This window comes from Coenobita brevimanus, chromosome 73 (assembly GCF_032717465.1).
Source record: "Coenobita brevimanus isolate Jiangsu-jjx chromosome 73, ASM3271746v2, whole genome shotgun sequence".
NCBI classification, from domain to species: Eukaryota; Metazoa; Arthropoda; class Malacostraca; order Decapoda; family Coenobitidae; genus Coenobita; species Coenobita brevimanus.
Window position 1 is genome coordinate 3,632,383 of NC_137026.1, and position 14,109 is coordinate 3,646,491.

The window sequence follows — 14,109 nt, forward strand, 5'->3', positions numbered from 1 at the left end:
GCACTACGTTTGCGATCTTCCACGCCTCTGGAACTTCTCCTGATGCAGATGATACTGTATTAAGTGAGGACGAAGGGGAGCTGGAAGGCTTGGTGAATGAGTTTGAGATAGTGTGTAAGAAACGGAATCAAAAGGTGAATGTAGAGAAGAGTAATGTTATGGTCTTCGAAGGAAATGAAGTCACTGAATGTACAGTGAGGTTGGACGAAGAGGAAATGGATAATATGAGTGCGTATAAGTACTTGGGTAGTGTGATGAGTAAGGATGGAAGATTAGAGGGTGAAATGCTTGATAGGGTACAACAAAGAAAAAAGGTTGCTGGTTCTTTGAATGCAGTGATAAGAAACAGGGAAGTGAGCATGGAAATGAAAAAGTTACTGCATGACAGTATTGTGATACCAGCCCTAACGTATGGAAATGAAGTTTGGACCTTGTTGGTGGGACACAAGAGTGAAGGCAGTGGAAATGAGTTATCTGATAAGAGCATGTGGAGTCACGTGGAGAGACAGAGTGACAAATGAGTAGGTGAAGGAGCGTTGTTGTGCAGATGTGGATGTGATAGGAAGCGTTAGGAGAAACACATTGAGGTGGTTTGGCCATGTGAAGTGGATGGGGAGCGAGAGACTGACGTGGAGAGTGTATGTGAGTGATGTGGAGAGGGAGAGAGGAAGAGGGAGGCCAAGGATGAGATGGAGGGATGGAGTGGAGAGGTATATGAGAGAGGGGGGGTGTGAGATGGGAGCAGGGCATTGAAATGGCGGGGGACAGGGCGACATGGAGGTGATTTGCTTTTGGCCACCGCTTACGGGATTAAGGCGTCTGGTGATAGATAGATAGATAGATCGATATTAAATAATGATGATGATGATGATGATGATGATGATAGTAGTTGTAGTAATAGTAATAATAATAATAATAATAATAATAATAATAATAATAATAATAAGTAACAGAAGGCACCTGCTCTGATTAGGATCTTTAAAGCACATGACATATAGCATATCAACAATTAATTGTTTATTGCTTTTGAAATTATGTGGCTATTTATAAACTACTGATATTCTGAAAGAGAATAACAGCCATTAAAAAAAAAAAATGTTTCAGCTGGGTGCAATCATATGGTGACATTCAGAATATGATACATAAGTAAGGTCCTGTCTACTAACGGGTTAAAGTGACATAAACAAAACTAGCAACATAAGCCCATCTCAGGCCGCACCACATAGAGGTTTACTTCCACCCAACAGTTTCCTCATGGGTCTGTTCTCTCTTTGACCAGTTTTTTCATATACTGTTGGTTTCTCCTTTGGACCTGTTTCCCCATGGATGTATTTCCTCCATGGACTTATTTTCCCCATAGACCTTTTCCTCCATGGACCTGTTTTCTGTTGGGGAGATACCTATTTCCCACATGAATGTATTGTCTCCCATGAACCTATTTTCACTTACTGGTCTTATTTTCCTACTTAGGCCCATTTCCCTCATGAACCTATACCCCACTGAACTTATTTTTCACGTGCACCTATTGTTACCATGGATCTGTTTTCCTCCCAAGTTGGGTTTGTTTCTTGCTCCATGGATTTCCACACATGGGGGACTAGTGTTTTCCTCATAGTTATTTCTCTCATGAGAGAGCTTTATCTACTCCTGGTGGACCTGACGTAGCTACTCCTCATGGATTAATTTCTCCCTCATGGTGACTTATCTATCCCCAGAAAACTTTGCTATCCATGGGGGACTTAAATATTTCACTGATAGATCTTTTTCCCCTCCTTGGATTGACTTACCTGTTCTGTCCATGGAATTATTGTCATCATGGACTAATTCACCAGTGGACCTGTTTTCTCATATCCACCCACTCGCCCACCAACCCACCCACTCTCTCGCCCATTCACCCAGAGAAGTGTGTCTCAGCAGCAGGATGACTCAGCAAGTTCCCATACAGCCATACAAAAAGCCAAATTAAATAGCGAGATAAATCGCAATGGAAGAGATGCTGGACATTTTCCAGAGCTTACGAGAATATGATCATTCCCTTCAGCCCGATGATTTGTTATGTATTGTTGACTTCTGACGCCTTTATTCAACTTGGGAAACCGTCTTTAATACAGGAGATGGAATCAGTCTCCTTGCACCCCTTCAATTTGATTATTTGCTACAGCCACCAGTCTGTTTTATTCTACATACAAAGGTGTTGTAATGAAGGGGTAAAAAATAATAATGAAAGAGGAAGGAAGGTCTAACTTATATAAGAGAGAAAAGTCAGAGAAAGATGCAATTAAGAACCAGGGGGTAAATTTCGACTTTGCTGTCACGCCAAAATAATTGTATGCCTCCTCTTTATTTCTTCCTCCTTCTTCTTTCATTTTTAATATTTTCCAATATAATTAGCTTCTTTCATTTCTCCTTGTACATCTGCTCTCCTTTCTCTTTCATTCTTCATCATATTTTCTGCTTTCTTCTCGGTTCTGTCAGTTTTCTCCCTTTATTTTCTGCATTATTTTCTGTTTATTTCCTTTACTCCTCACCTTTTCCTTCACATTTTTCATTGTTCTTTTTCATTATCCCACTTATTTCTTTTCGTGATATTTCTTCCTTTCCCTTTCATTCTTTTAAAATTTTCTCCCTTATTCTTGCCTGCCTTCCTGGCTTCATATTCTAGTCCTTCCTTCCTTTTCATACATTTTCCCTCCTTTGTTTTCATCATTCAATTTTCTCTTCCCATTCGTCCCCATCCACCCGTTATCAACCTACCTTTTCTCTCAGTAATTTTCCTTCTTTCCCCTCTCCTCCGTCATCAATTTTTTTTTTCCATCATCTTTTTTTGTCTCCTCCTTCTTCTTCTAACTCTCCCCTCAGCCTCTCCTCCCATTTCTCCTTATCTCCAGTTTTACCTCTCCATGTTATGGCTCTTCTTTCGTCCTCCTCTCCTACGTCGCCCTTTACTATATACTCATTCTTTCAGACACGATCCTTCCGCCCTTCATCTTCATTCTTTGCCTCTCCTCCCGATCAGTCTTCGTCAACAAAATTTCTCCCTCCTCCATTCTTCTCCATCGACCTCTTTTCATATTCTTGTTTCCTTCTCTGCCTTTCTTTGCATCCCTCTGTGCAAGATTCGATTTTCTTTTTGGTCATTGATTGCTCTCATTCATTTCTTTCATTGTATTTATCTCCCTTCCAGTCTCGCCTTTTGTTACGGAGACTCTCTCTCTCTCTCTCTCTCTCTCTCTCTCTCTCTCTCTCTCTCTCTCTCTCTCTCTCTCTCTCTCTCTCAGTATTCTGAGTCCGACCTGTTTATTTTGTCATGGGATATTTGTCTGTAAATTTATAAGCCCCTTTTTATTCACTCAGTATTTCAATCAGTCTGTCAGTAAACAAGTCCCTCCAGCTCCCCTTCTGTAGTTCATTTTTCTTAATTTGATATACCACAAAAATAGACCTGCATCCAATACAACATATATTTTGTGATGAGAAAAGATGGGAGAGATAATAACATAATGCTCCGATGATAAAGGCTCTCACTCCAACCCCAGACTCTGTACTGTGTGTGTGTGTGTGTGTGTGTGTGTGTGTGTGTGTGTGTGTGTGTGTGTGTGTGTGTGTGTGTGTGTGTGTGCTTATTTTGTTTTGATATTTCACACAATTGCCACTCTAAGCTGCACGTTTGATATGTCCTGCGTCTTACGTTAAGTGGAAAAGTCACCCATTTCATCACCAGGGCTCGTAATCTCGGCAATTAAGGAAATTCTCTAACACCTGTTCCTCACCAATTTATTTTTGGATACAGCTGGTTAATATCTTTCGTACGTTATTTATGCATAGAATAATGGGAGAAAAGAGAGATTGTACGGGGCACAAGGAACCTGAGAGTAAATGCATAGAAAAACAAAGGTGATGGTACCTTGGGTTGGTGGAGGTACTGTCAAAGAAAAGGGAGAGTGGCCATTTGCTGTTTGCCACAAAGGTGTGGGAGGTAATGCTATCTTGTGCAGTTTTTGTGATAAGTGGATGCATAAGATATGCAGTTGTATTAGAAGTAGACTGCGAGATTGGGCTAATTTCACGTGTGCGGTGTGTTGGGGAGAGCATGTGGAGATTGGAAGGCGTCATACGGCCATATTCTTAATAATAATTCCTTCCCTAAACTTTTCCTTCCCTTGGAAGGATTTTTCTTTCCCTTCAGTATGCTTAAAGATTTCCTTGGAAGGGAAGGAAAAATGTTAAGGTTGGTAGCCCTGTTAAACTAAAATGACCCATCCTGCTGATATTTGGTATGGTGGAGCGTTAATTATATAAACAAATACATCGGAACACGCATATCTCGTGCTGGATAATGAAAGCACAACACATTTGAGATGTGGGAGGTGGCCACCACATCCATACTGTTGGTCTGTATTCAGACATAAATGCCATTCTGGCCAACACCGCAGCGGTGTTCACTTCTCAAGACAATATTTTGATAATAAATTATATTCGAGGAATATTATTATGCTTAATGTTGTTATCGCTAAGTGTAAGAATCACTTATTAACGTCCGTCTCACGTACTCGCATGGCGGCGCTCGCTTGTTTTCTTCCAGTTGGAAGACATGAGCCGAACCACTCGTGTGACCTTGACGGCAGATTTTCCTTTTTCGGGCAAATTCACAACCAGAATGTTTCTTGAAAATAATCCTCGTGTGACCCTGGCCATAATGTATAAGATTTGTCAGTGTCAGATCATAAAAGACTGGATGAATATCGGAGGTAGTGCGTCGTCTGCTCTGTTTATGTCTGGCTAATTATATCAGCCGACATGAGTAACACTTTTAAAGAGATACAAATAGCGCTTAAACATTAGTATAGCGTTGTAAACTGCATCAATAAAATTATACAGTAACTTCCGTCAACATTTTCAATATACATAAGACAATGAATCACAACAGAAAGGACAAATCTTATGAAAGAATTTTTGAAGAGACGGGTCGAGGAATTCCTTCAAGTTCCAATAATTTCTGCTGCCCAGAGGAAAAATCTTTCCCTTCGAGCGGCTCAGGAAGGGAAGGAATTTTTTAAGAATACCAATTCGACTAAAGATTTCCTTCCCATGCCTCTACAAGGGAAGGAAATGTTTAAGAAAACGGCTGATAGAGTTGATCTTGCTGGGGAGTCTCTTGAGTGTGGGAAGAGTATTGTTTCTTGGGAGACATGCTGTGTGCTGGAGGTTGGGCTGGAGGTAGCTCTGTGGCTAGAGTGAGGAGTGGTTTGAAAAAATTCAGGGAGCTGTTGCCTCGCCTGACACTGAGAGGGCTGTCCCTCCTTGCAAAGAGATCCTTGTGTGCTGCATGTGGTAGGAGTGTAATGCTGTATGGTAGTTGGACTTGGGCAGTAAGGGGAGGGGATATTCGCAGGCTCAAACGTACAAAATTAACTGATTTGGTGGATGTGCAGTGCGTCCTTGAATGTGAGACCTTTTGGGGGGAGGAGGCCTAGGTTTACGATGAAAAAGTAAAGAGGAAGGATGGGACTGGAGTGTATTGGTGTTGTGATGAGCAGAGGTAGATTAAGATGGTTTGGGCATGTGGAGAGGATGGGAGATGGCAATTGGATGCAGAAAGAAGTGTGAACGGCGGGGGTAGGGTTGCGAGAAGCAGACCGAGAAAGACCAGGGACGAGGTTAGATTGTGACCTCAGGGATGAGGGACGGAAAATGGAGGCTGCCAGAGATCGAGCAGCATGGAGAGCCGCTATTAGGTGACCAATGCCGACGCATGCAGGCATGTTGGAGCCTTTATATACGACAGGAAACGATAATAGAAGCATGATTATAGTAACACAAAAGAGGACTTTAAGGTGTACAGGCACAATAAATCTTCGTTGGTAGTTAGCTTTTACATCCCATTAAGGCATATATATCTAATGTTGTCTTTTCTCGGTTTCATATCTGTCTACCTGTTCCTTTCATTCCGGTACTATGTTGTCACTCTTCATACTGTAATCCAATTCTTCTGTGTTGTTAAGTTACCGTAATCTTTCTCGGTCCTCATCTGCTTTATAGTTCAGGTACTAATAAAGTCCCCTGCATTCCTTCGTAGTCGATACAGGAACCACAGAATAAGAGGTAGATATATTGAGTATACTCAGTTATAAACACACCAGAAAATATCGAAAGCAGGAGGAGGAGGACCCTGGGGGTCACAATAATAGGTAGAGATAGTAAATAAAACGCTATAAACACACCAGAAAATATCGAGGAAAAGGAGGAGGAAGAGATCCCTGAATGTCAGAATAAAAGAGAGTAAAAAAAAATACACACACCATAAAATATAGAGATCAGGAGGAGAAGGAGGTCCCTGGGTGTCAGAATAAAAGAGAGTAAAAAAAACACACACACACCATAAAATATAGAGATCAGGAGGAGAAGGAGGCCCCTGGGTGTAAGAATCATAGGTAGAGATAGTGTGTAAATTAAACAGCCAATAAACACACCAGAAAATATCGAGGAGGAGGTGGTGGTGGTGGTGGTGGTGGTGGTCCGTGGTCGTCAGACGGCGTGGCTCCCACAGAGGCTCACACTCCCAGCCCGAGACCCGGGACGTAGATCTGCGGGAAGCTCTGTAAGCGGGTCTCAGGAGGGGTAAATTTGGCACGCAACAAACAGAGCTATAGCCTCCATGATGCTCCCTCCTGCTCTTGCACTCCGCCCTTGAAGATAATAATAATAATAATAATAATAATAATAATAATAATAATAATAACCCATTCATCTTAAGGACGTCATTTATATATTACTCTCGCTGCTACCAGACGATTTTGTTAAGCTCGGAGAGCAATTTAGAAGTGAAGGGGTTAATAAAAATTATATTCAGCCTCTTAAGTTCGAATAAAAATCCCCTGTCCTATATAACGACGTCTGGACTTGGTAATAATACAGTGAGAAAAAGACCATCGTATTGAAGGAGCTATAATTCGGGAGAGTGAGTACATGGAGCAGATGGCTGCTTATTTATAGGGGGTTAATTCTCGTAAGAGGTTAGTATGAATTTAGTATTTGTTCGTCTAATTTGGCCACATACTCAGCAGCAAGCTTTGTTTATATGTACAGTACTCATTTAAAGCTGCCGCTCGATGTCATTTCCTCCCTTCAGTCGAAAGGTAACAGAAATGTGAAATACTCATGCCTTGAGCAAGACGGAGCGAGGAATTTTCCCTTAATTTTATCCTGCTGGAACATCCGTTGAAAAAGATAGGGGGAAAGGCAAGATAGTAGTGTTTGCTATTATACTAAATAATACTATAATAAACAAAAATGATGGACAGAGTCAAAGAATAGCATATGAATCGATTAGAGAACTGAGTGGTAATGCAGGTAAACGCAAGGAAATACCAGTTAGAGACAGGGAAGGAAATTTATTGACCAAAGATGGAGATATTAAAAATAGATGGAAAGAGCATTTTGAGACAGTTCTTAATAGACCAATACCACCAGAAGAGGGTATACCGTCTGCTCAGGAAGATTTAAATATAGAAACAGGAGAGTTGAGGCTTGCAGAAGTGGAGAAAGCAGTAAAACAGTTAAAGAATAACAAGGCACCAGGGGAGGATGGTTTATTTCCGGAAATGTTTAAAGTGGAGGGGGATAGATTAATAATGATCTTGACCAAGCTATTCAATAAGATATGGGTGACGGGGTTACTACCATCAGTTTGGAAGAATGGTGTAATTGTTAAAGTTCCGAAGAAGGGAGACCTGAGTGACTGTGGTAATTGGAGGGGAATCTCTTTGCCACCGATAGCTTTGAAAGTTTTCAGTAGAGTGTTGTTAAATAGGTTGGAGCCAGTGGTTGAGGGTATTCTGAGGGATGAACAGGCTGGTTTTAGAAAGGGACGTGGTTGCAATGATCAGATCTTTATAGTTAGGCATTTGATGCAGCAAGTTAATGAAATGAGAGTACCGTTAAGTCTTTGTTTTGTTGATTTTGAAAAGGCTTTTGATAGTGTTTCGAGAGAGACTATGGGGAAGATCATGAGACATTATGGAATACCAGAGGAGTTTGTGAGGGTCATTATGAACATGCATGAGGACACATTTTGTAAAGTGATGGTTGATGGTTGTCTGAGTGATTCGTTTGAAGTCAAGTCCGGAGTAATTCAAGGTGGTGTTCTATCGCCTTTACTATTTATATTGGTCATTGATTACATTATGAAACGCGTTGGAACAGAAACCGGTGCAGGTATACTTTGGGGAGAGAACAGGAAACTTTTGGATTTAGATTATGCAGATGATATAGTTTTGATTTGTGATGGGCCAGAAGAGATGCAGAGAGTGTTGGACTGTTTGGTGAGTGAAAGTCGCAAGGTGGGTTTGGTTATTAATTGTGGAAAAACTGAAATAATCAATATGAATATCGAAAATGCGCAGGAATGTGTAATCGGAGGTATGGTTGTAAAGCAAGTTGATAGGTTTAAATATTTAGGTATTTATTTAGCCAAGGATGGTTCTTTGAACTTTGAATTCGAGGAAAGGTTAAAGAAGGCTAATCAGGCAATGGGAATGCTTAAAAATATTTGGAATAATAACAATTTCTCTGTGCATACAAAAATCAAACTTTATAAGGTAATGGTTAGGAGTATCTTAATTTATGGACACGAGTCTTGGTACAGCACAGTGACTATGGAAAATAAATTCTTGGTGTTTGAAAATAAAGCACTTAGAAGAATATTAGGAGTTAAGTGGTGGGAAAGGATACCAAATAGTAGAATTAGAGAAATAACGGGAGTGCAGCCGATCGATGAATATGTTAGATTCTCACGATGGAAGTGGCTAGGACATGTGTATAGAAGACAGGGAATAGTACGAGGTACACCAGGGTGGGTGGCACTTGGTAGGAGAGGTAGAGGAAGGCCAAAAGAGACGTGGGTGAGGACAATGAGACGGGAAGCTGGAGATGAGTGTTGGGGAGATCTTGAGGAGTTAGCACAAGATAGGATGTGGTGGTGTGAGTTCATCGAGGCCCTATGCATCCCCGAGGGTGCCACAGGAAATGATTGATTGATTGAATACTATACCATTTTACTGTACAATTTTAGGAGTATAAGATGGGAGGAAGGAGGGGCGAGAGAGTGATAATGCAACAAACATGTCACTCTTCTCTTCTATCATGCTGGTAATTTCAATGCCGGACCAAGGACGAATCCATCCCCTCCACTCTAAACAAAAGGCCAGAAATGAGTCCTGACTCAGGAACCGGTGGCCCGATTGGACTGGAAATTGTTTTATTCTTCAAGTTAGAGCATATTTGCTCTAACAAAAATTGCGCTATATGCGCCAGTTTTTACTGTTGCGGTAACAGACAAACAAACATACAGAAATCGAATAATTATAATATAGATTGCCTGTCAACGTAACACTAACTATCAGTCACAGTGATACGATTCACTCATTAGTCCTCATTATTAAATGTTTTGCTATTTAATATTGAATATATCACGTACTAAATCAGTTTTAAAAAACAAATCTTAAAGATATCCAAGTCCATTATCAAGAAAATAATTCAAGCATAACTCATTAGCTCTATGGGGAAAATACAGTCGGGATCAGAAGTACCATCGACTCTTCTGCTTCTCTCCCCACGCGCTGTAAAAATCAGTGTGGTGAAATCACAGCAACCAAAACTGATGACTTCATTTGGCCTAAGATCAGTGTCATAAGCGTCGTCTGCTGCAGATCCACCACAGTGATTTTCAAGGTTAGTGGACAGAGAGGCAGGAGAGACGACAGGACTAATGCCGACTGTACATAAGCTACTGTAATAAGATTCACTCAACTTTTTTTTCTGGTTATATTTGTATATGTATTCTAACAGTAATTACTGGACCAGTAGAAAAACTTGCAGGATTGCCATTGAAATATTCTCAAAATAAATGGACAGACTAATAAAAGTTAGCAGGCATTTTGATTTGAAAGACTATAGCATTTGTCATTATATAGATTTTCCACCCATTGACCGCCCTCCTTCCTCACCCCCACCCTCCTTGAGCCCTCTCCCCATCTCCCCTTACAACCCCACAAAAAATAGCCAGTGACAGTTCTAAGAATTTAATCAAATGTTGTTGGAAGGTTCACAGCCAAACTAGATTATCTGGAGAATTTCTGAACGAATAAATTTTAGTTAAGGTCACAGGCTGAGGTCAGACTTTACCAAATGTTCATTGTGCAATATACAAGGAATTGGAATTATTTTCAGTCGTTCCCTCTGACGTTTTAGGACGTTTGTTCTCTCTCTCTCTCTCTCTGTCTCTGTCTCTGTCTCTCTCTCTCTCTCTCTCTCTCTCTCTCTCTGTCACTTATTACCTCCGCCGAAGGAGCTGAGGAGGTTATGTATTCATCCTTGTTTATCTGTTTGTCCACAAGATATCTATTAAAAGGCTACTGATGGATGTCATTGATATTTTGGGAATATATGTCATGAGCCAAGGAAACGTTGATTAATTTTTGGTGGTGGTCTGAGGTGTCTGGTACTCGTATAGGCGTTGGCGGGGGTATGTGCTGTCTGAGTGCTGTATTCTTGTTTTCGTATTCACTCACCCGTTCATTCATCCTCATGCCCTCTCTTTCACACACATTAACCTACACACCCGGTCACTCACACTGTCTCATCTCCTCACACTAACTCTCACTCACTCACATCGTTCCACTCACAGTGCTACACTCTCATATTCATTCTCACACTCAGAGTATAAGTTATGTGTTGTTTGTGTATCTGACTCACTCAAACTTTCTCACTTCTTCAATTTCTTCCTCATTTTCTCACTCACTTTATCACTCGTTCACTTCCTCCCTCACTTTCTCACTCACTTTCTCACTCATTCACTTCCTCCCTCGCTTTCTCACTCATTCACTTCCTCCCTTACTTTCTCACTCATTCAGTTCCTCACTTTCTCACTCACTTCTCTCACACTTTCTCACTCATCACATCACACACCATCTATCACTTGCTCACACACACACACATTTTCTCACTAGGTTTCTCACACTTTCATCTCTCTCACTCCACTAATGAACATCAAACCTCACACTTTTATTCGCGTACTCATTTCCTCACATTCACTCACTCTCACACTGACTCACTCACACTTCCTCAACTATCACAATCTCAGATATTCTCATATACTGATTCCCACTCCCACTAAGTTTATCATCCTTTCTCACACACCCAGTCTCTCACTTTTGTTGACTCACACTCACTCGGTCTCATTTTCCCGCTTACCCTCACTCACTCAGCCTTACTCACTCCCTTATCAACAGAAACTGACTCTATCACTCACACTCTCTTTCACTGTCTCTCCCACTTGGTCTCCCTCAGTTTCATTACTCTTGCAGCCTCGCACAAATTTCCTCATAGTCTAACTTCCGTTTTCACTGATTCTCATTATCCCTTTCAACCCTCTTTACAGTTTTCCATATTGTTATACGAACATTGACCCTTACATACCTCCACACACTCTCTTTCACTCACCCACTCATTCTCACTCTTATTCTCATATGCACAGCTACACACTTACGCACTCTGGCACAGTCACTTTTTCACACAAACACATTCCCCTTCTCATACCCCCATTTACTTACAGTCATTTTCTCACGCTCCTGTTTACTTTATCTCTCCCTCACTCATTCCCTGTCACAGTTACTGTCATACTCAGTTTTACAGTCTTAATAAACCTCCCACTTTTACTTATTCTTTTACAACTAAGCCGACTCCGCTCTTTCTTTACCCCTGCACAATTGTTGACTCTATACAGGGGTTTTATCCGCCCCTGTGTGGAGTACAACTCTCATGTGTGGGGAGGCTCCCCACATACAGCTCTTCTCAATAGGGTGGAGTCAAAGGCTTTTCGTCTCATTAACTCTCCTCCTCTTACTGACTCCCTTCAACCTCTGTCTCTTCGCCGCACTGTTGCATCTTTATCTCTTTTCTATCGCTACTTTAATGGTCACTGCTCCTCTGAACTGTCTGCTCGTATTCCTCCACCTCTACGACGGGCGCGTAGCACCCGTCTGGCAGCAAACTCTCATCCCTTTTCTGTCCAACTCTCTAATGCAAGAGTTAACCGTTACTCCCAGTCTTTCATTTATGCAACAGGTCAACTCTGGAACTGTCTCCCTCTGTCTGTATTTTCTGCTAGGTATGATCTCCAGTCTTTCAAACGCAGTGTGCCCAGGCATCTCAAAATGATCGGATCTTGAATTTGGCTCTCTATTGCATTTTGTTTTTCTCTTGGAGGGAACTGTTACTGCGGGCTCATGGCCTTTGGTTCCTTCTTCCTCGCATAAAAAAAAAAAAAAAAAAAGACTACTACTGTCACCTTCCCACACCCTCTCCCATCCTCTCACTAACTTTCGCAAGGTCACACACACACACACACACACACTCTCTCTCTCTCTCTCTCTCTCTCTCTCTCTCTCTCTCTCTCTCTCTCTCTCTCAGCACATGTTCGGTAAAGTTCAGTTCATGTTCTGTGAAGTTCAGTCTATATTCGGTAGAGTTCCGTTCATGTTCGGTAAAGTTCAGCACATGTTATGTGAAGTTCAGTTCATGTTTGATGAAGTCAAATTCATGGTCGGAAAAGTTCAGTTCATGTTTGGTGAAGTTCAGTTCGTGTTCGGTGAAGTTCAGTTCATGTTCGGTGAAGTTCAGTTCATGTTCGGTGAAGTTCAGTTCATGTTCGGTGAAGTTCAGTTCATGTTCGGTAAAGTTCAGTTCATGTTCGGTAAAGTTCAGTTCATGTTCGGTAAAGTTCAGTTCATGTTCGGTAAAGTTCAGTTCATGTTCGGTAAAGTTCAGTTCATGTTCGGTAAAGTTCAGTTCATGTTCGGTAAAGTTCAATTCGTGTTCGGTGAAGTTCAGTTCATGTTCAGTGAAGTTCAGTTTATGTTTGGTAAAGTCCAGTTCATGTTCGGTAAAGTTCAGCACGTGTTTGGTAAAGTTCAGTTCATGTTCGGTAAAGTTCAGTTCATGTTCGGTGAAATTCAGCACATGTTCTATAAAGTTCAGCCCATGTTCAATAAAATTCAGGTTCTGTTCGGTGACGTTCAGTTTATGTTCGGTAAAGTTCAGCACGTGTTCGGTAAAGTTCAGCACGTGTTCGGTAGGAAGTGGCAAACAGCGTTGTTGGAAGAGTGTGGAAAATTATTATTCTCTGCGCACATTTAGTTATGTCCACAGCAAAAGGAGTAGACATAAACATTCATCATTATTCAACTGATTATTTTACTGTAGATTTACAAATTTAATCTTAGATGGAAACAAGATCTTTAGAGAGTTGTTTACTAGGAGCATATTGTGGTGTTACATCGAGAGACAGACTGACAAATGAGGAAGTAAAGGAACGTTGTGGTGTGGATGTGGATATAACAGAAAGTGTCGAGAGAAATACAGTGAGGTGGTTTAGCCATGTTAAAAGGATGGAGAGTGAGAGTTTAACTAGGAGATTGAGTGATATGGAGGGGGGAGAGGGAGGGAGAGACCAAGGATGAGGTGGGGGATGGAGTAGATAAGTATATGAGAGAGGGCGGTTTACGCTGAGGGAAGGGCAGCGAAAGGGCAAAGGACAGGGCGACATGGAGGCTTTTTTTTGTGTGTGTGTGTGTGTGTGTGGCCACCTCATACGGGATTAAGGCGTCTGGCTATAGATAGAGAGATAGGTTGACATGGCTGTGATGCTTGTGAGCATGAGCTTCCATCCCTTGCTTTTCGTCAGACTTGTCTGTGGCACAGGTGGCGGCCTGGGACGCTGACAATGACCCTGAAGGCTCCAACGCCAGGATCTCCTATGGTATCCATAAAAATGCCATGTACGAGCGCACAGGAGAGCCCATATTCTCTATAGACACCAAGACCGGCCTGGTGCGGACGGCTGTCTGCTGTCTGGACAGAGAAATCACGACCCAATACCAGATCCAGGTGGTGGCCACAGATGGTGGTGGCCTGCTGGGTGAGTAATGGTTAATTCAAGCCTGCACCCAGCAGCAATTCAAGCTGTGACTAGGGTGGATGACTGGCTCCAAAATGAATGTTACACAATTAATGCTGCATCATAATTAATTATATTATTGTGTATTATGGTAC

At 41.6% G+C, this 14,109-nt stretch overlaps 1 protein-coding gene across 1 annotated transcript in view; it reads left to right on the top strand.

The window, feature by feature from the left end:
- LOC145407418 (putative neural-cadherin 2) overlaps positions 1–14,109 on the top strand; it is a 138,271-nt gene that overhangs the window by 92,855 nt on the left and 31,307 nt on the right. The window contains exon 7 of the mRNA XM_080278346.1: positions 13,742–13,975. Within this exon, the coding sequence (XP_080134472.1) occupies positions 13,742–13,975 (234 nt within the window). The remainder of the gene's footprint in view (positions 1–13,741; positions 13,976–14,109) is intronic.